Genomic DNA, 23975 nt, shown 5'->3' with positions numbered 1-23975 from the left:
TTACTCGTCCCGAATTTGAGCCGCGTTGGCCGTTTGCTGAGAAACACAATTGTTATTGCCAGAAATTTTCGGGTGTACGTGCCTGTTGGCATATGTGAACTTATATTTAACTTATACATAAGTATATGGGTGTGTTACATATGTCACTATATATATATATATATATATATATATATATATATATATATATATATATATATATATATATATATATATATATGTATATAAGCGAAAGAAGTTTGTGTGTCGTGCTTCAATGCTATTACTTGTCAGAGTTGTTTTCAAATTATGCTTAGGCCTAGAACAATGAGAGCTTTTCTTACATTGTAACAGCGCGCCTTAATGTTACAATGTTAACCTAAGCTTATACATAGTTCCAAAAAGTCTAATTACAAGCTAAAAATTCAAACTTATGACTAACTCCTGCTTCAACAGTATTTAAATTAACATTTGCTGTTCTTGACAAAATATTGTTCAGTTAGTCCGTTACATTTTTGTTCTTGTATCTAAAATTTTTTTAAGCTCGTTTTCCCCCCTTTGGAGCTAGAATTTTCCAAAAGCCTTTCTTAGTGCGCACCTACATTATGTTAGATACTAAGAAAGGATACTTGAGCCCAAATTTCAGCTTCCTAGCTTTTACCGTTTGGGATGTGCGTTGGTCATCAATGAGTCAGGACAAACTTTTTGATATATATAGAGATAACGCAACGTTTTCAGAGAGACTATGTGCAAAAGAGGGAAAAATTATAAGAGTATATCCTAATATTAAATTCACATTTGTGTCTTTTCGGACCTTATTGAGTTAATACGTTCACGCACGAACTCGGAATATGAAACATGGTACTCTTGTAAATGCCGTGCAGCGATAATAACGATCAAAATGCACTGACAATTGCATGAATGTATGAATGCAATGTTTGAATGCAATAAACAGAATATCTAAATAATAACATCATATAATTTATTGAGATCAATTAGAACAAATCATATACATATGTATGTACATACATACATACATCTACCCGCAATGCGAAGCAGAATATGCGTAGCTCCGTTATTCGGTTTCTGCTTTACTATCGCTTACGCAGTCATTGCCTAGCGACGGTAACTGTAAACTTTTGGCGTTTTGCCTTTGCAATTAACATTAAATGGTCAAAACGAAAGAGGAAGAGCGAGCCAATGACTTGCAGTTGTTGTTGTTTTTAGAGCATTATTTTATTTACAATCAAACAACTGTGTTCGATTGCCCAATGTATACATTAATACGAATGTACATACATGCTACATTCATACACAGGCATACATACATACATACATATGTGTGTTTCTCTATTCCAACTATTTGATATTTGTTGTTGCTGCATAAAGTTATTAATAAAAACCCTCATGCCAAATGCACTAAACAAAGAAAAAACAAGTAAAAAAGCTAAAGTCGGGTGTCCCGACTTTGAAATACTCTGTACATATGTTTACAATAATTATACAACATAAAAAATAAAAAAAAAGAGAAAATAATTGGATCGATTTTACCTCTCTCGGTATTCGAACTCACGTAAAGGGTGTATATGTGAGTGTATGTGTGAGTGTATGTATGCCTATGCGCTTCAATTCGTGTCTGTGTAAGCATTTTTGCAGTCAACCAAACAGCAACATCAACAACAGCCGCGGGCAGCGCTTGAGCAGCGCTGCAGCAGCAAATATATTTATGGCTATAACTTCTTGGTAAATCGGTCTATCATAGTGAAACTTGGCATACAGACACATAATTACTAACTGGGGGTATTTGCAAAATTTTAGTTCGAAATTCCAAGAATTACGGGAGTTACGATTTGCGGGGTAGAGGGGGGAGGGAGTGAAATTCCAAAATATACATTTTCTGCGTATTCACATAAGGCATCTGGGACTAAAATTTGGTGTTCCTAGGTCTTATAGTCTCTAAGATATAGGCGATTATACGAATGGAAAATCGGGAAAACCCCCAAAGGGGGGAAGTGGGGGGGGGGGGAAATCAAAAAAATAAAACAAACTCGTATAGAATACACACATAACGCATCTTTGTGCAAAATTTGGTGTCTCTATCTCTTATAGTCTCTGAGATCCAGGTGTTCATACGGACGGACAGACGGACAGACTGACAGACGGACAGACAGACAGACAGGGCTAGATCGACTCGTCTCGTCATGCTGATCAAGAATATATATACTTTGTGGGGTCTGCCACGCCTCCTTCTGCCTGTTACATTTTTCAGCTCCCGCAAACCTAATATACTTCTGTACATTTCATGTACAGAGTATAATTACTTTTAAAAATGTTATATAATTTTCAATTAATTAACATTTCTTGCTCTGTCAGTGCAAGACGAATGTACATACATACATACATACATATGTAGATACATATGTACATACATAGATGTGCACATATGTATGGACATTCACACTTTAGTGTCTCACATTTTGCTTTGGCTATTTCAATCGTTTGCACGCAACTACACGAACAGCTGTTTGAATGTGTGTGTGTGTATGTATACTTAGTTGTCCCCAACTGTTTGATATTTTGTATTGTTTGTTCTGCCTGCTTTTGTAAAATGCATATTTTGAAAATCCTTGAATGCAAAGTTGTAGATTTAGTTACGTAGATTACATTACCCAAATTTTAAATCGATCGGACTAAATTTATAACACAAACTTTTCATTTGAAATAGTGAATAAATATTAAAACCCCAATAATTCAAGCTCCAATTCAAAAATCTAAGTATGCAGTTTTGTTTGTATTCTTTAATTGATTTTAGAAACTAAGTTTTAAGTCGATCGGTTGAAAAATGCGGATTTTTCAAACAAACTTTGGAGCTACTTTTCCCCCCTTTGGAGCTCGAAATTTCCAAAATCCCTTCTTAGTGCGCATCTACACCACGATAGGATACTTGAGCCCAAATTTCAGTTTCCTAGCTTTTACCGTGTGGGCTGTGGGCTGTTGACGCGGTTTCCTTTTGTGCCCCAAGAAAATCCCAATAATTCAAGCTCCAACTAAAAACCGAGTATGCAGTTTTCTTTGTATTCTTTTATTGATTTCAGAAACCAAGTTTTATGTCGACCGGCTAAAAAATGCGGATTTTTCAAACAAACGTTGGAGCCTGTTTTCCCCCTTTTGGAGGTCGAGTTTTCCAAAATCTTAGTGGGCACCTAGACTATGAAAAGATACTTGAGTCCAAATTTCAGCTTCCTAGCTTTTACCGTGTGGGCTGTGCGTTGATCACCAATCAGTCAGTCAGTCAGTCAGTCAGGACAAACTGTTATATATATATACAAGGTGCAATTCAAAAGTTCCGACTTTTATTAAAAAACGAAAACTATTTTTTTTGTTTGATAAATTTATTGGTCGCCTTCAAAATAGTCTCCTTCCGCCTTAATACAACGTTTTGCACGTTCAAGAAGGTGATCGAACGACTGTTTTAGGTCATTTGTCGGTATAGCGTTGAGGATGGCGGTCGCCGCCTGTTGGATGGCATCAATGTCAGCATAGCGGTTTCCTTTCATGGCCAAATGTAGTTTTCCGAAAAGGTAGAAGTCGCACGGTGCCATATCAGGTGAATACGGCGAGTGGTTAATGGTTAAAATGTGATTTTTGGTCAAATAATCGGTCACAAGCGTCGATCGATGAGAGCAATTTTTGGTCGTCAGTCAATTTGTGCGGAACAAACCGTGCACACACCTTTCGTAAGCCCAAATGTTCGGTCAAAATGCGATAAATCGATGTTTTGGAGATGTTCAATTCCATTTCCATCAATTTCAATGATGATTTCGGCTGATTTTTGATGAATTCACGCACTGTTTTGATGGCATTTTCGGTGATCACGAATTTTGATTGGCCCACATGTTGATCGTCATTTATGTCCTCACGACCACTTTGAAAACGTTGAGCCCACTCGTGCACTCTGCTACGCTATAGGCAATCATCGCCATAAACTTGTTTCATCAATTGAAACGTTTCGGTTAAAGTTTTACCAATTTTAAATAAAATTTAATGTTGGCTCTTTGTTCGAAGCTCATTTTCGCACCGATAACACAGACATACTGACACTTAAAACGCAATAACTTCACTTCCAATCTATGAAATGTCATGAAATTCTCACTGGACAATCGATAAAGATAGCAGATTCTAACGCACCAGTCGACATATAGATAGCGCCACCAGGGGGCGCTAGATTCAAAAAGTCCTGTTTATTTGAATTGCACCTTGTAGATGAAAGCCCTAATGCCAAATGCACTAAACAAAGAAAAAACAAGAAATTAATGCTAAAGGCGAGCACGCGCAACTCGTAAATACCCTGTACCCACCAAAAGGAAAAAATGAAAAAAAAATTTTAATTAATTTCAAAAATTATATTGATTAAATTATTTAATTAATTTAAATACAAATTATTCAATACATATATACAAAAATGGAGACATGTTCATGTACAGTTTCAACAGCATACATTTACATCAGAATCGTGTCTCTGCGTGTTTATATGGGCGTATGTATGCATCACAACAGCAGCTGCGGGCAGAGCTGCAGGCAGCGCAAGGGCAGCGATTTTATTTATGGCTATAACTTTCTTCAGAATTGACCTATCATGATGAAACTTGGCATACGGACAAATAACCACAAACTGGATGTATATCCCAAATTTTTTTTTACGGGAGTTATGGAAAAAAAAACGCGAATTGCGGGGGAGTCGGGGGTGAATCAGAATAAAAAAAACAAATTTGACCTGCCTAGGGCTCAGGGGAACCTGGATACCAAGTTTGGTAATTCTAGCTCTTGTACCTTTTGAGATTCTTGCGCTCGTCCAGGCGGACGGACAGACGGTCAGACGGACAAACGGATATGACTACATCGACTCGACTTGTCACCCTGATCAATAATATATATACTTTGTCGGGTCTGCCACGCCTCCTTCTGCCGGTTATTATGTTTTCGACGGTTTCCAAATTTGTAGTACATACCCAACATAACATAATGCAGCATCAAGTTCGCTCTTCTTCTTCCTTTTGCTTCTGCTAGAGGCGCATATACCTTAGTGCCGGAAGCTTACCTGGGTACAGGGTATTTCGCTGTCGGACTTGCTCGGCTGTAGCGTTCTTTCTTGTTAATATATATATATTTTTTAATTTAACAAAAAAAAACAGCAACAGTGACAACAGGAAAAACACAGCATCGAAATAGTGAGCGTACATACACAGTGCAGCTATATAACGAGCAAACGAAACACCAAAACACAAGCAGGTATTTCAAATACATACACAGCCGTCAGGAACTGGTGAACAAAATCAGCTCATCACCTCAATTATTATTTTGTTTTTTATTATTTTTTAATTTTATTTTCTGTGGTGATGTCAAATAAATGAACACAACCTGATAAATAAATCTGAAAACAGAAGCCAAGCAACAGACAATAATAAGACAAAATAAAATTAGTGAAATAAAAAGCGAAGCAACAAACAAACATAAAACCAATTCCAAGCACGACTACGTAAGCCAGGCCATACGATGTCACCGAATTGGCTGAAGAACCCTAGGAATCAGATAACGACTCGGTGTTGCAACGGGAATCGGCAGTACCATAGCCACAGGACTTACAGCTCAATGCACAGTAGTTTCTAGACGAGGAACTACCAATATTCGACACGCTCAGTGGAGTAATGCATATGGCAAAGGACTCAATCGTTATGAGAGACAATCGCCCAATCAAACAGCGATACTTCCCACGAAATCCGGTCATGCAAAGTATAATCAACGACTGCTCAGTTCCCGTCGCGTACCCTTTGTCTCGTATAAACCATTCTGGAGCGACTACGCAACGCAAAGTTCACAGCCACACTTGACTTGAAAAATGGCTAGTTGTTTTCTGTGCAAAGTTTGGTGTCTCCAGCTCTTATAGTCTCTGAGATCCAGGTGTTCATACGGACAGACAGACACCAGATATATTTATTATATGTTTCACCTCCCGCAAACCTAATACAATCTTGTGCATTTCATATACAGTATAATAATAATAATTAAAACAAGAGAGAACGCAACAGTCGAGCAAGCCCGACAGTGAAATACCCTGTACCCAGGTAAACTTCCGACACTGACACTTCCGACATTATGCGCCAATAGCAGAAGCAAAAAGAGGAAGAAGAAGAGCGAACTTGTTGCTGCAGTTTGGGGGGTTGTACTGGAGAGAATTTGTTTCGCTAATAACTTTTCTTAGAATTGACCGAATTGGATAAAATTTGAGGGAAAATTCAAAAACATAAAATAATCTCGTCCTTTCTCGGACCTAGGAGAATCTGGAGACCAACTTTGGTTGTTTCAGCTTTTATAGTTTCTGAGATCCTTGCGTTCATCCAGACGGACGGACAGGCAGAAGGAGGCGTGGCAGACCCCAAAGTATATATATTCTAGATCAGGATGACAAGGCAAGTCGATATAGCCCTGTCCGTCCGTCTGTCCGCCCGTCTGTATGAACGCAAGGATATCAGGATATTAATTAAATTAATTAAATTTTTTTATTTTCTTTTTTTTGTGGAAAGTACAGTGTATTTTACTGTCGGGCTTGCTCGACTGTAGTGTTCTATCTTGTTTTATCTTGCTAGCTGACCCGGTGTCACGAATAGCAGAATAGTTATTGAAACAAAAAATAATAAATTAAAAAATCGAATGTTAGACGTTAACTAAGTATTAACAAGTCGCAAGGGCAAACCTTTGAATTAGTAGGGATCGACCTACGGTAGGAATGTTTTACTCATGGCCAACTGTATGTTGACCTATAGCGGGTCGGAGCTCCTGACAATCAATATATTTTAGTACCGTAAAATAAAACAACATGAAATATGGATTACTCTCTGACACAATAAAGAATAACAAAACAAATCAACAAAATAATAATTTCCGAACTTTGTTTATAATTGAACTTTTTTTTTAGTACCTTATAACAAAAGGAAACTTAGCATACAGACTCATAATCACTAACTTCCAAAATACACATTTTCTGCGTATTCACATAAGGCATCTGGGACTTAAATCAGGTGTCCCTAGCTATTATAGTCTCTGACATCCAGGTGTTCATACGGACGGACAGACCCACAGACAGGCAGGGCTAGATCGACTCGTATGGTCATGCTGATCAAGAATATATATATGTACTTTGTGAGGTCTCCCACTACTAGAATTGTATAGATAACTAGCTTTCCGCCCCTGCTTCGCTCGGATATTTTACAAAATTTAAAAAAATTATAAATTAATAAAACCCACACTCACATATACACCCTTCCTTTTGTTATGAGTTACTAAAAAAAGTAAAATTACAAACAAAGTATGGATATTATTATTTACACGCATATGTATGAACAGAGTATTTCATCTTAGAGGCTATAAGAGGTAGAGACACCAAACTTTGCACAAAGGTGCGTTATGTGTGTACGTTGTGCAAGTTTGTTTTATTTTTTTGATATTCCCCCCACTTCCCTCCTATGGTGGTTTTTCCGATTTTCCGTTCACCTATATATCGGAGAACATATAACCTAGGGACACAAAAATGTAGTCCAAAATGCCTTATGTGAATACGCAGAAAATTTGAATTTTGTAATTTCCTTCCCTCCGCCCTTTTCCACGCAATTTTGGAATTTCGAACTCAAATTTTGTAAATCGCCCCAGTTAGTGATTATGTGTCCATCCGTATGCCAAATTCCACTATGATAGACCGAATTAACAAGAAATTATAACCATAAATATATTTGCTGCCCAAGCGTTGCCCGCAGCTGTTGTTGATGCTGATACTTTGGTAACTGCAAACATGCTCACACAGACACGAATAGACGCGCATAGACATTCATGCACTCTCATAGACGCAATTTCTTTGTACAGTGAAAACTCTTTTGGCCGGACACTCACGGTCGGCCAATTTTTGTCTGCCCAAGGGGAGTGTCCGCTTAAGGGGATACTTAAATACTTTATACACCGATCGAATGTTTTTAGAAAAAGTGTCCGCCGAGGAGAGTGTCCGGATAAAAGAGGTGCCCATTCTAGCACCTATTGCTTATTAACCTTTCAACATTAGCAATTGGAATCATTGTTCTTGGTGTAAATTTTCTCCACAAACTGGTTATTGGTAATGTAGATTCCTCTAGGTAGATACACCAAATTTAAAGGGCCTTCAAAATTTTCCTCTCACCCGTTTCCTCTGATGGTTTAAGATAGTGATGTAAATATGCATCTATACATCGATGTATCGATTTTAACGTAAGCGATTGTTTTCGATTTTAGATCGATGTTTTTAGATTCGATATTTCGATCGATTTTTAAAAATATCGATGTTGCGGACATTCCTAAGCGGGGAAATCCCAGCAAATACACAAAAGTAATAAAACTGTGATATGCCTTGTATCAAAGAAAGAGCTAAAGAACTGCTAAGAAACCATGCCAAAGCAAGTTGTTATAAATTCGAAGCCTAGCATAACTTTAACGAGCTAGCAGGAACCCTACAATGTTTGTTTGTTAGTTGGGTTTTGGTTCGCATCACGCCGGAACCATTAAGGCTGACTGAAATTTAAAAAGCGTGGATTGTTAAAACTAACGGGAATTAACATGTGCGTATGTACGTATTTTACATGATGTGAATTCATGTTAATGCAAAGGTACGCCGCTAGCTTCTTTTTATACCCAACCAAAGGGCACAATAGTTTCGGGCGCATACTATATAATACACACAGGAGTATTGAACCCGCTTGTCGTTTTCTTTCATCTTTTATTTTACGTTTTCTATGAAAAATCGATGTAAGTTTTTCGATACATCGCTGCATCGATGTTTGTCATAGCGATTTTCGTTTTCGATGTAAAACGTTGATCTTCAATTCAGATTTGCATCACTAGCTTAAGATCTTGCTCGAATTGCATTTTGCATCGGTTAATATATGTGTTATACCTACAATCAAGAAATGTGTAGAAATACATAAAATGTACAAGAGTACATATAATAGGTTTGCGGGAGCTGAAAATGTAACAGGCAGAAGAAGGCGTGGCAGACCCCACAAAGTATATATATTTTTGATCAGCATGACGAGACGAGTCGATCTAGCCCTGTCTATCTGTCCGTCTGTCAGTGTGTCCATCTGTCCGTATGAACACCTGGATCTCAAAGACTATATGAGGTAGAGACACCAAACTTTGCACAAAGACGCGTTATGTGTGTACGCTGTGCAAGTTCGTTTTATTTTTTTGATTTTCCCCCCAATTCCCCCTATGGGGTTTTTCCCGATTTTCCATTCGTATTATCGCCTATATCTCGGAGACTATAAGGCCTAGGAACACCAAATTTTAGTCCAAGTGCCTATTGTGAATACGCAGAACATGTAATTGGAATTTCCTCCCCCCTCCCTCTCCCACGCAAATCGTAAATCCCGTAATTCCTGGAATTTCGAACTCAAATTTTGCAAATACCCCCAGTTAGTGATTATGTGTCCGTATGCCAAGCTTCATGATAGGTCAATTCTGAAGATAGCTATAGCCATAAATAAAATCGCTGCCCATGCTCTACCTGCAGCTCTGTCCGTAGTTATTGTTGTTGCTGCTGCTTTGGTTCGACTTTGTGGTGCAAACATACACACATATAATCACATAGAGACACGATTCTGATGTAAATGTAAGCTGTTGATATTGTACATAGACACTTATGTATGTATGCATGTGTTGAATATTTTATATTTAATTAATTAATTATTTTTTGTGGAGAGAACAGGGTATTTTACTTTCGGGCTTACTCGTCTCTAGTGTTCTATCTTGTTTATAGATGAAATAAGAGATGAATAAAGAATGAATAAAGAAACACAGAAAGATTTCTTAAGAAGGGTGATAAGAATCTTCGACACTGTTAGGGGTGAAGTCCTCGAAGCATATGCTCTATATAGTTAGGGATAATGGCGCGATCAGACATTCTTTTCTCTTGGACTACTTATATTTAATGTATGAGGTTCTTGTAAGTTTTTACAATGATACCATCTAAACACAATAACAAAATTTAAGAATTAATGCCACAGTATGTACAGGGAAACTGCACACAGAAGTATGTACTACACGAATATACATATGTTGACCAATCTTGCCGTTGACGCTTATATTTACCCGTTATGGACATTATAGAAGCCTCGGTGGCGTAGTGGATAGCACATGCGCACACCAAACAAGAGGTCGTGGGTTCAAGCCTCACTGATGGCGAGAGCATGACCCGAATTTTCTCCTCTCTATAAACTCTCCTAAATATATGCCTTCAACGTCTTGGTCATTTAATAACCACCAAAACAGATCCATCCATGCTATCTGGACAACACCAACGGTAACCCCCCCAACACGCCTTTCCCCGGCGGCGAGAGGTGGCAGCCTCACTACTGGGATAAGTTGCATCTGGCCAATCACCACTTCGATTGACAATTCACTGTTTACGGAAACTAATACAAGAGAAATAAATCCAAAAATGGCTCCACCCCGATGACGTCCATAACTCTAAAGGAACCATCCAGGCTATCACAATTTGAAGGAGAAATGGACCTAGCGACGGACCAGGAATTCAGGAATTATCCCATAAGAATATCACATGGGACACAGCTATTCAGACGGCCAGAAATAGAGTTAGATGGAAAGTACTTGTAGAAGCCCTAAGCTCCCAAGTGGAGTAAATAGGAATAAAAAAAAAATTAAAAAAAAGGAAATTATGAATTTTGTAAAAAACCTGCTTCACCCTTAAAACTACAGTTTATACGTCAATAAACCACATTTTATATACATTTTTCTTTTCCAGAGCAACTTGACCGCGTTGAAGAAGGCATGGATCAGATTAATGCCGATATGAGAGAAGCCGAAAAGAATTTAAGCGGAATGGAGAAATGTTGCGGCATTTGTGTACTGCCCTGCAATAAGTAAGTATATCCCGATCTTTTAATGCACTTATAGCATCATGGCCACAAAAACAAGTAAAGAATCGATTTTTATACTCTATACATGAAATACACAAGAGTAGGTATAGTAGGTTTGTGCGAGCTGAAAAATGTAACAGGCAGAAGAAGGCGTGGCAAATCCCACAAATTATATATATTCTTGATCAACATGACAAGACGAGTCGATCTAGCCATGCCTGTCTGTCCGTCCATATGATCACCTAGATCTCAGAGACTATAATAGCTAGAGACACTAAATGTAGCCTTATGTGTGTACGCTATAGGAGTTTGTTTTAGATAACTTCAACGAGTATGCTCGAGTATGTTCGACCACCCTTTGCTTAAAATACAATCAAATCAGATCTTTGCTTGGCTGAAAACGAGTTCGAACGAGTTGAGTACTCTCAGGATTTTGTCTTATGATCGAACTTCAATAAGCAATCCTTCTATTTTTGCGAACGAGCACCGGACTTATTGGTTTGCTTCTGAGCAGGCCAGGCTCCGTACTTCGCGTATTCTGTTCGATGCGAACGAGTACCGGGATTGATTGATTTGCTTTCAAACAGATCAGGCTCGGTCACTTCTTTATGATGACTGGGTCTTGATCTAAACGAACCGGACTTTCAAGAATTAGCTTTTGATCAAACGAGTCGAACAGGTATTGCTCGGTTCTTGTTTTGGAATTGCACGAGTTTTACTCTGGTAATAATCAAAAAAATAAAGCAAATATATACTTTGCGGGGTCTGTCACGCCTCCTTTTGCCTGTTACATACATTCGCACAAAACTAGTATAGCCTTATTGCGTTCATACAGACGGACGGACAGACGCACGAGCGGTCATGGGTATTTCTATTTCTACTCGTCTTCTAATACTGATCAAAAATATATATACGTTGTGGGGTCTGCCACGCCTCATTCGCACAAAACTAGTATAACCTTTTACCCTTTGGGTACAGGCTATAAAAAGAATTTTATGATCATGCAATAATAAAGTGACGTTGACTTCGGTAATGTGCAATCTCCCACTCACTCAAGCTTGGTTTTTAATACCTCAACCTCCAAAGAAAAACACACACATATTTTCATATGAAGAATCCTATTGCTTAACTGAACGTATTCCCACTTGGTTGCTGGTGCCTGAATTATTGGTTTTCCTGTACAAAAATATTGGGCCACAAAAGGACATAGCGTTAACGCGGCCGGTAAGAACTAGGGAAACTGAAATTTCTTTGCAAAATCTACATGTTATCTAACCTCCAAAACTTGGCATTTGACGATTTTCAAAATAAAGATAAAACACATGCAAACAAAGGTAATCCACATTACTAGATCTAAAACTTTGAATTTGACAACTTTTAAAATATACACCTCTATATATATATATATAACAGTTTGTCCTGACTGATTGATTGGTGATCAACGCACAAGCCCAACGGTAAGAGCTAGAAAGCTAAAATTTGGACTCAAGTATCCTTTCATAGCATAGGTGTAGCGTGTATCGTTTTACCGCTTGCTCAGCGGCCGCCAAGGACTGTTCAACTATCTGAGACACGTTCAGTTATTCCGGTTCTAGGTCGTCGGCTTTGAGGGTGGGAATCCATCCAGCTCAGAAATAAATATATCGGGTGCTACTCTGACTATTACATTACAATATTAAAACAGGAAGGCTTGTGGGCGTAAAACCGGAGTAAAATTGTTTCGCTAATAACTTTTCTTAGAATAAACCGATTTAGAAATTTGAAACAAAAATAGATTATTGTATATAAGATATGTGTGCAAAGTTTGGTTAAGGTAGCTTTTGAAATGTGGACGGTATTGACGAAACGCTGTAGCGGTGGAAGGGGGGCGAAATACAAAAAAATAAAATAAACTCGTCCTTTCTCGGACCTAGGAGAATCTGGATACCAACTTTGGTTATTCCAGCTTTTATAGTTTCTGAGATCCTTGCGTTCATCCAGACAGACGGACGGACGGACATGACTATATGTATAAAGAATATATGAATATACTTTATTATTTATTACCCTGCGGGTAAAGGGTATAAAAATAAAGGGAGCGTGCTAGTTGCTAGCTAATAGGAAACTCGGGACAGACCGAGAAATAAAGTAGATATAGAATAGATGTGATGTGCTATATCCACTGCTGTCATTGTGCATTAAATACGCCCACCCAACCGTGGTCATCATTGCCTAACTGAAAATAAATTATTAATATATGTGGATGACACCTTTTTAAAAACCCTACACACACATTGCCTGCATGAGTTCAATGTTGACTTATATTTATTCCATAATTATGTAATAGCTAATAAATAGACAATGGATCATAGGGCATAGGTACAAACAAATGGATTTATAAGCAGCTGTGTTTTTTATGCTCTAGCTGCATTACATTATTGCATATGCGAGCGGAAAAGAAGTATACAACAAGAAAGGAATGCTAAAGTCGAGCAGGCTCAACTTTTAAATACCCTGTACCAGCCCACAAAAAAAAAAAAAACAAAATATATTTTAAAAAATTTAATTAATTCATTAAATTAAATATAAAATATTCCATACATGCATACATACATTTACATCAGAGTCGAGTCTATGCGCGTTTGTGTACTTGTACATATGTGTGCATTACATAATTATGTCAAAGCAGCAACAAATACAGGTGCGGACAGAGTTGAGCTTGGTTTTATGGCTATAACTTTCTTTCTAATCAACCTTTCATAATGAAACTTTCATACGGACATGTAACCACTATCTGGGTGTGACTACCAAATTTTAGTTCAACAAAACTAATATACCCTTTTACCCTTTGGGTACAGGGTATAAAAGAAACTTAAGAGAAATTTGTATAGCCTCTACCCAAAGGGTAAATATATTAGTTTTGTGCGAATGTATGTAACACACAGACACACGTGGCAGACCCCACAAAGTATATATTTCTTGATCAGGATGACAAGACGAGTCGATATGGCCATGCCCGTTTGTCCGTCCGGCTGTCCATCTGTATGAACGCAAGGATCTCAGAAAGTATAAGAGCTAGTATAACCAAACTTAGTATCCGGATTCTCCTAAGTCCGGCAATGTACGAGTGTGTGTTTTTTTTTCTGATACAGATAGATACGATTCTGATGTAAATGAATGCTGTTGAAATTGTACATAAACACTTATGTGTGTATTTTTTGTGAATATTTTAAATTTAATTAAATTTATTAATAATATTAATTAAATTTTTAAAATTAATTATTATTATTGTGTGTACACAAAGGGTGAAAGGGTATACTTGTTTTGTGCGAATGTAGGTAACAGGCAGAAGGAAGCGTGGCAGACCTCACAAAGTATATATATTCTTGATCAGGATCAGGGTACGTCCGTCCGTCTGTGCGTCCGTCCGTCTGTATGAACGAAGTATAAGAGCTAGAACAACTAAACTTGGTATTCAGATTCTCCTAAGACCGACAAAGTACGAGGTTAACGTTTTTTTTTTCGATGAACACCCCACCTCCCCCGAAATTCGTGTTTTTCTCCATAGCTTCCGTAATTTTTGGAATTTTAGTCAAATTACTCAAGTACTCAAATATGGCAAATACCTCCTATTACGACAGATCTGGCATCGCTTTAAGATGTCATCGATAATAAGTAAAACCGATAATGGAAAGTAGGGACTGGAAGCGGCTAGCGCTACCATAACCAAGAAACCACGTTGGCTTGTTCTTTTTAATTCTGCAGCGAGAGGAAGCGGACTAAAAGTAAGAACAGGCTTTAGATCATAAGGATATTATAATTTTGTAATTCTGTAGGAATTTAAAGTGTCGCCCAGGCAACTCGCCCGAACGACCAGGCAATTGTCGCAAATCCACCAACTCTACTTGAGAGTTTGTTAATAAATATTCGCCTACATCAACACCAAAGGTTGTTCGTTATTTGGGCTGCGCTGGGAAAACTCGAATTGCCGCAACACCTCCAGTTAGTGATTATGAGTCCGTATGCCAAGCTTTATCATGATAGGTCAATTATGAAGAAATTTATATCCACATATAAAATCACTGCACATGCTCTGCTTATAGCGCTGCTCGCAGCTGTTGTTGTTGTTGCTGCTTTGGTTCAACTTTGTGCTGCATACATACACGCATATAAACAACCAGAGACACGATTCTGATGTAAATATATTCTATTGAAATTGTACATAAGCACTTTTGTGTGTATACGCATGTGTTGAATAATTTATATTTAATTTTATTTTGTAAATTAAATTAAAATTAAATTAATTAATTAATTTTTTTTAAATATTTTTTGTTATACCCTGCACCCAAAGGGTAAAAGGGTATATTAGTTTTATGCTACCCCACAAAGTATATATATTCTTGATCAGGATGACAAGACGAGTCGATATAGCCATGCCCGATTGTCTGTCCGGCTGTCCGTCTGTATGAACGCAAGGATCTTAGAAAGTATAAGAGCTAGAATAACCAAACTTGGAATCCAGATTCTCCTAAGCCCGAGAAAGGACGAGTTTGTTCATTTTTCCCGATGCAACACCCCCCCCCCCACTCCCACACTACTTACGATTTTTTATAACTCCCGGAATTTCTAACTAAAATTTGGTAGTCACATCCAGTTAGTGATTATATACCTGTATACCAAGTTTCAATATGATAGGTTGATTAATAACCAAGCCCAAGCTCTGTCGCAGATGTATTTGTTGCTGCTTTGACATAATTATTTAATGCACACATATATACAAGGTGCGTTCCAAAGTAAACAGGACTTTTTGAATCTAGCGCCCCCTGGTGGCGCTATCTATATGTCGACTAGTGCGTTAGGATCTGCTATCGATAAACGATTGTCCAGTGATTTCATGACATTTAATCGATTGGAAGTGAAGTTATTGCGTTTTAAGTGTCAGATTAAATTTTGTTTTAAAATTGGTAAAACTTTTACCGAAACGTTTTAACTGATGGAACAAGTTTATGGCGATTATTGCCTATCTCGTAGCAGAGTGCACGAGTGGTTTCAACGTTTTCAAAGTGGTCGTAAGGACATAAATGACGATCAACATGTGGGCCAATAAAAATTCGTAATCACCGAAACTTCCATCGAAACTGTGCGTGAATTCATCAAAAATCAGCCGAAATCATCATTGAAATCGATGAAAATGGAATTGAACATCTCCAAAACATCGATTTATCGCATTTTGACCGAACATTTGGGCTTACGAAAGGTGTGTGCACGGTTTGTTCCGCACAAATTGACTGACGACCAAAAATCACATTTTAACCATTAACCACTCGCCGTATTCACCTGATATGGCACCGTGCGACTTCTACCTTTTCGGAAAAATGCATTTGCCCATGAAAGGAAAGCGTTATGCAGAGAAAAAGCTGTATTGAAGCAGAGGGCGACTATTTTGAATAAAATAAATTGATTTTGCCGAAAAAAACATTTGTTCTGTTTTTATACTCTGTACATGAAATGTACAGAAGTATATTAGGTTTGCGGGAGCTGAAAAATGTAACAGGCAGAAGGAGGCGTGGCAGACTCCTTCCTCTCCACCGCAAATCGTAACTCCCGTAATTCTTGGAATTTTGCAAATACCCCCAGTTAGTTATTATGTGTCCGTATGCCAAGTTTTACTATGATAGACCGATTTAACAAAAAGTTATAAATATATTTGCTGCTGCAGCGCTGGTCAAGCGCTGCCCGCGGCTGTTGTTGATGCTGGTGCTTTGGTTGACTGCACACATGTTTACACAGACACGAATAGATGCGAATAGGCATCCATACACTCACACTGACGCAATTGCTATGTAAATGTGCAATTATACACCCTTTACATGAGTTCGAATACCGAGAAAGGTAAAATCGATCCAATTTTTTTTTTGTTTCTTAATTTTTTTTTATTTTCTATAATTATTGTAAACATATGTACAGAGTATTTCAAAGTCGGGACACCCGACGGAAAAGAAGTATACAACAAGAAAGGAATGCTAAAGTCGAGCAGGCTCAACTTTTAAATACCCTGTACCAGCCCACAAAAAAAAAAAAAACAAAATATATTTTAAAAAATTTAATTAATTCATTAAATTAAATATAAAATATTCCATACATGCATACATACATTTACATCAGAGTCGAGTCTATGCGCGTTTGTGTACTTGTACATATGTGTGCATTACATAATTATGTCAAAGCAGCAACAAATACAGGTGCGGACAGAGTTGAGCTTGGTTTTATGGCTATAACTTTCTTTCTAATCAACCTTTCATAATGAAACTTTCATACGGACATGTAACCACTATCTGGGTGTGACTACCAAATTTTAGTTCAACAAAACTAATATACCCTTTTACCCTTTGGGTACAGGGTATAAAAGAAACTTAAGAGAAATTTGTATAGCCTCTACCCAAAGGGTAAATATATTAGTTTTGTGCGAATGTATGTAACACACAGACACACGTGGCAGACCCCACAAAGTATATATTTCTTGATCAGGATGACAAGACGAGTCGATATGGCCATGCCCGTTTGTCCGTCCGGCTGTCCATCTGTATGAACGCAAGGATCTCAGAAAGTATAAGAGCTAGTATAACCAAACTTAGTATCCGGATTCTCCTAAGTCCGGCAATGTACGAGTGTGTGTTTTTTTTTCTGATACAGATAGATACGATTCTGATGTAAATGAATGCTGTTGAAATTGTACATAAACACTTATGTGTGTATTTTTTGTGAATATTTTAAATTTAATTAAATTTATTAATAATATTAATTAAATTTTTAAAATTAATTATTATTATTGTGTGTACACAAAGGGTGAAAGGGTATACTTGTTTTGTGCGAATGTAGGTAACAGGCAGAAGGAAGCGTGGCAGACCTCACAAAGTATATATATTCTTGATCAGGATCAGGGTACGTCCGTCCGTCTGTGCGTCCGTCCGTCTGTATGAACGAAGTATAAGAGCTAGAACAACTAAACTTGGTATTCAGATTCTCCTAAGACCGACAAAGTACGAGGTTAACGTTTTTTTTTTTTTCGATGAACACCCCACCTCCCCCGAAATTCGTGTTTTTCTCCATAGCTTCCGTAATTTTTGGAATTTTAGTCAAATTACTCAAGTACTCAAATATGGCAAATACCTCCTATTACGACAGATCTGGCATCGCTTTAAGATGTCATCGATAATAAGTAAAACCGATAATGGAAAGTAGGGACTGGAAGCGGCTAGCGCTACCATAACCAAGAAACCACGTTGGCTTGTTCTTTTTAATTCTGCAGCGAGAGGAAGCGGACTAAAAGTAAGAACAGGCTTTAGATCATAAGGATATTATAATTTTGTAATTCTGTAGGAATTTAAAGTGTCGCCCAGGCAACTCGCCCGAACGACCAGGCAATTGTCGCAAATCCACCAACTCTACTTGAGAGTTTGTTAATAAATATTCGCCTACATCAACACCAAAGGTTGTTCGTTATTTGGGCTGCGCTGGGAAAACTCGAATTGCCGCAACACCTCCAGTTAGTGATTATGAGTCCGTATGCCAAGCTTTATCATGATAGGTCAATTATGAAGAAATTTATATCCACATATAAAATCACTGCACATGCTCTGCTTATAGCGCTGCTCGCAGCTGTTGTTGTTGTTGCTGCTTTGGTTCAACTTTGTGCTGCATACATACACGCATATAAACAACCAGAGACACGATTCTGATGTAAATATATTCTATTGAAATTGTACATAAGCACTTTTGTGTGTATACGCATGTGTTGAATAATTTATATTTAATTTTATTTTGTAAATTAAATTAAAATGAAATTAATTAATTAATTTTTTTTAAATATTTTTTGTTATACCCTGCACCCAAAGGGTAAAAGGGTATATTAGTTTTATGCTACCCCACAAAGTATATATATTCTTGATCAGGATGACAAGACGAGTCGATATAGCCATGCCCGATTGTCTGTCCGGCTGTCCGTCTGTATGAACGCAAGGATCTTAGAAAGTATAAGAGCTAGAATAACCAAACTTGGAATCCAGATTCTCCTAAGCCCGAGAAAGGACGAGTTTGTTCATTTTTCCCGATGCAACACCCCCCCCCCCCCCCCACTCCCACACTACTTACGATTTTTTATAACTCCCGGAATTTCTAACTAAAATTTGGTAGTCACATCCAGTTAGTGATTATATACCTGTATACCAAGTTTCAATATGATAGGTTGATTAATAACCAAGCCCAAGCTCTGTCGCAGATGTATTTGTTGCTGCTTTGACATAATTATTTAATGCACACACGTTCCAAAGTAAACAGGACTTTTTGAATCTAGCGCCCCCTGGTGGCGCTATCTATATGTCGACTAGTGCGTTAGGATCTGCTATCGATAAACGATTGTCCAGTGATTTCATGACATTTAATCGATTGGAAGTGAAGTTATTGCGTTTTAAGTGTCAGATTAAATTTTGTTTTAAAATTGGTAAAACTTTTACCGAAACGTTTTAACTGATGGAACAAGTTTATGGCGATTATTGCCTATCTCGTAGCAGAGTGCACGAGTGGTTTCAACGTTTTCAAAGTGGTCGTAAGGACATAAATGACGATCAACATGTGGGCCAATAAAAATTCGTAATCACCGAAACTTCCATCGAAACTGTGCGTGAATTCATCAAAAATCAGCCGAAATCATCATTGAAATCGATGAAAATGGAATTGAACATCTCCAAAACATCGATTTATCGCATTTTGACCGAACATTTGGGCTTACGAAAGGTGTGTGCACGGTTTGTTCCGCACAAATTGACTGACGACCAAAAATCACATTTTAACCATTAACCACTCGCCGTATTCACCTGATATGGCACCGTGCGACTTCTACCTTTTCGGAAAAATGCATTTGCCCATGAAAGGAAAGCGTTATGCAGAGAAAAAGCTGTATTGAAGCAGAGGGCGACTATTTTGAATAAAATAAATTGATTTTGCCGAAAAAAACATTTGTTCTGTTTTTATACTCTGTACATGAAATGTACAGAAGTATATTAGGTTTGCGGGAGCTGAAAAATGTAACAGGAAGAAGGAGGCGTGGCAGACCCCCTTCCTCTCCACCGCAAATCGTAACTCCCGTAATTCTTGGAATTTTGCAAATACCCCCAGTTAGTTATTATGTGTCCGTATGCCAAGTTTTACTATGATAGACCGATTTAACAAAAAGTTATAAATATATTTGCTGCTGCAGCGCTGGTCAAGCGCTGCCCGCGGCTGTTGTTGATGCTGGTGCTTTGGTTGACTGCACACATGTTTACACAGACACGAATAGATGCGAATAGGCATCCATACACTCACACTGACGCAATTGCTATGTAAATGTGCAATTATACACCCTTTACATGAGTTCGAATACCGAGAAAGGTAAAATCGATCCAATTTTTTTTTTTGTTTCTTAATTTTTTTTTATTTTCTATAATTATTGTAAACATATGTACAGAGTATTTCAAAGTTGGGACACCCGACTTTAGCTTTTTTACTTGTTTTTTCGAAGTCCTGTTTACTTTGGAGCACCTCTTGTATGTACAAGTACACAAACAGGCATAGACACGATTCTGATGTAAATGTATGTATGGAATTATTTCATATTTTATTTAATTAATTAATTAAATTAATTAAATTTTGTTAAAATTTTTTTTTCCTTTATTGTTTTTATTTCCTTTTTTGTGGAGAGTACAGGGTAATTTACTGTCCGGCTTGTTCGACTGTAGCGTTCTATCTTGTTTTTTCTTTTTGGGGGGTGGTACAGGGTATAAACGAGTAGAGCTCGCTCGACTTTAGCATTTCTCTCTTGTTATACTCTGTACATGTACAGGAGTATATTAGGTTTGCGCGAGCTGAAAAATGTAACAGGCAGAAGGAGGCGTGGCAGCCCCACAAAGTATATATACAGGGTGCGCCATCTTTTATGTCGGTATGTAAATATTGAATAACTTTGTCAGTAGTGAACCGATTGACTTGAGTGTTGAGTGTTGAGCAGCACAATTAATCATGAATCGCTTCACTCCGAAAGAACGCGCTGAAATAGTGACGCTTTACATTGAAAATAGTCGTTCAGTTGTGTTAACTCAACGTGCATATCGTCGAAAATATCGCGACAAACTATTCGTCGTTTGTTTTCAAATTTTGTTGAGCACGGGACAGTGGGAGATCGTCCACATGTTGTTCATCAACGACTAAGACGTTCCAATGAACTGATTGAAATGGTAAGAGAGAGTGTTGCCCAGGACCCAAATGTGTCGTATCGCCACCGTGCTCAGCATTTTAACGTCAGTGGAACCACTTTGCGGCGCATTTTAAAGGACGATTTGCATTTGTTTCCGTATAAAGTGCAATTAACTCAAAGAATATAGCCGACAGACTGTCCACGTCGCTTGGAATACGGCCAAACAGTTGCTCGAATGGTTGACACTGAACCTGAATTTGGAAGCAAATTTTGATGACTGACGAGGCCCATTTCACACTCTCTGGCGGTGTTAACAAGCAAAATTGCCGCATTTGGGGAACGGAAAATCCACACGAGATTCATGAAACACCATTGCATGATCAAAAAGAGAGTGTTTGGGCCGGTGTCTGCGCCAAAACCATCATTGGGCCATTTTTCTTCAAAGAAGGCGAAACAGTTGATGGGAATCGGTATCGGTGGATCATTATGTCTGCCCGCAAATGCGTGAAAAAGGTCTGAACGGTTACTGGTTTCAACAAGACGGTGCGCCATGCCATACTGCAAATAAAACAATTCAGTTTTTACAACGAAAATTCCCTGGACGTCTGGTATCAAAAAAGGCGATATTGATTGGCCACCCAGATCTCCAGATTTGACGCCTCCGGACTTGTTTTTGTAGGGATATTTGAAAAGCAAAGTTTACGCCAGCAAGCCTCAAACCATTGACGAGATCAAAGCAAATATTCGTGCAGAAATCATCGCTATACCACCTGAGATGGTAGAAAAAGTGATGGAAAACGCAGCAAAAAGGGCACATTTTGCTGTGTCCAATAAAGGCGGCCACTTGATTAATGTTGTTTTCAAAAATTAGTCTGAAGAAATTGTACAGAACCAAATTAAATAAAAATATGTGATACTTGAAAATCGGTTGTATATTTTCAAAGATATTCAATGTTTACATACCGACATAAAAGATGGCGCACCCTGTATTCTTGAACAGCATGACAAGAGCTTGAGACACCAAATTTTGCACAAAGATGCCTTATGTGTGTACGCTAGGGTTTGTTTATTTTTATTTTCCCCCCACTTCCCCCTATGGAGGATTTCCCGATTTTCCATTTGTATAATCACCGATATCTCAGAGGCTATAAGAGCTAGCGACACCAAATTTTAGTCCCAGATGCATTATGTGAATGCGCAGTAAATGTGTACTTTAGAATTTCCCTCCCTCCTTAACTACCGTATTTCTTTTTATTTTTCATTTAAAATCGGAAAATTTGCACAGTTAGTGATTATGAGTCCGTATGCCAAGTTTCATATTGATAGGCCTGAAAATTTATATTATTTTATATAAATTGTATGAAAACGAAGAAAGATTGGGACGCTTGCTTTTAACTTTAAATTTAATATCGAAAATGACGAAACGATACGGTGGCGATTGTGCTTCTGTTTAGTTCTATTTACAACTGACTTCAAATTAGGCTTACATGCTAAACTAAGCCTAAGGCGGCGAAAAAAGGGCGCGAGGCGACGTCCGCAAACAGCCGCTCTCGCGCTCTCTTTTCGCCCTAAACTAAAATTCAAATAATTCTCTTAAACTATCTTAATCTAAAGCAGCATCTGCGCCAACACCGGCCCCCTTGGAGGGACATCGTCCTTCAACGGGCAATGGCGCCAGCCGATGAATAGCCCTCCGTAGATTGCCACTACTCGTGGCGACGTCGGCCACCCGCACCTTCCCGTCTGTCCCGGCGTGAGTTGTGGTGACCCTGCCAAGTACCCACTTTTGTGGCGGCACGTTGTCTTCGGCCACCACGACGAGTTGTCCCACGACGACGTATGGTTCCTCCTGGAACCACTTCGCTCGCACCTGGAGGCTCGAAATGTACTCCCGGGACCATCGCTGCCAAAACCTGTGCTTGAGACACGAGGCATTGCGCCATCGCCTTAAGCAGGTTTGGCTGTCGATGTCCTGGAGCGGTGGAGCTGGAGTCGCCAGAAGAGGCCGTCCGATTAGAAAGTGGCCCGGGGCTAGCGCCTCGCCGTCGCTGGGGTCCGCGCTGAGTGGTCCCAGTGGCCGAGAGTTCAGCACGGCCTCGACGCTCGCCAGGAGAGTTCCGAGCTCTTCTGCGGTCATTGCCCACCGTCCGTAGGAACAGGTGCTTTGCAGACTTGACACCTGCCTCCCATAGACCGCCGAAGTGAGGCGCTCTGGGTGGTATGTACGCAAACTCGCATCCTTTTCTTGATGCGAATTCGCGTACGCCTTCCACCTCCTTCTCCCATCTCGCTCGGAACTCCTGCAGCTTCCTGTCGGCTCCCACGAAGTTCGTTGCGTTGTCGCAGTAAACTCCTGCCGACGAACCTTTCAAAAGCCAAGAGAAAAGCATCAGTGGTTAGATCTGACACAAGCTATAAGTGAACCGCTTTCGAGGCAAAACAAACGAAAAGAGCCACGTACGACTTGTACGGTGGCTTGCCACGGATGCGAAGCGTTGTGCTTATAGGGCCACAAAAATCAACACCACATACTTCGAACGGGTGGAACGGCTGGAGCCTGTCTGCCGCAAGATTTCCCATTACTTGGGAGGCCAACCGGAGCTTCCATTTGAAGCAGAGGATGCACGCACGTACTGTTCGGCGACACACTTCCTGAGCGTTAACCAGCCAAACTCGCTCACGAAGCAGGCTCACCAGCGATCTAGGGCCAGCATGGCAATTTGACACATGCAAATAAGATACGTACGATCTTATGAATTGCGACTTTTTAGAAAGCAACAACGGAAACTTGGCTTTGTACGGGATAGGAGCATTTAATAATCTTCCCCCCA

General features: G+C 38.8%; 1 protein-coding gene across 2 annotated transcripts in view; it reads left to right on the top strand.

Moving 5' to 3' along the window:
• Positions 1-23975, top strand: part of LOC115628654 (synaptosomal-associated protein 25) — a 183891-nt gene that overhangs the window by 126456 nt on the left and 33460 nt on the right. For both annotated transcript variants that reach the window (XM_030524822.1, XM_030524821.1), the window contains exon 5: positions 10820-10937. In XM_030524822.1, the coding sequence (XP_030380682.1) occupies positions 10820-10937 (118 nt within the window). The remainder of the gene's footprint in view (positions 1-10819; positions 10938-23975) is intronic.

Source organism: Scaptodrosophila lebanonensis, unplaced genomic scaffold, assembly GCF_003285725.1.
Source record: "Scaptodrosophila lebanonensis strain 11010-0011.00,11010-0021.00 unplaced genomic scaffold, SlebRS2 tig00000122-arrow-arrow-pilon, whole genome shotgun sequence".
NCBI classification, from domain to species: Eukaryota; Metazoa; Arthropoda; class Insecta; order Diptera; family Drosophilidae; genus Scaptodrosophila; species Scaptodrosophila lebanonensis.
The sequence above is the reverse complement of the archived record's forward strand: the minus strand, read 5'-3'. Positions and strand labels throughout refer to the sequence as shown.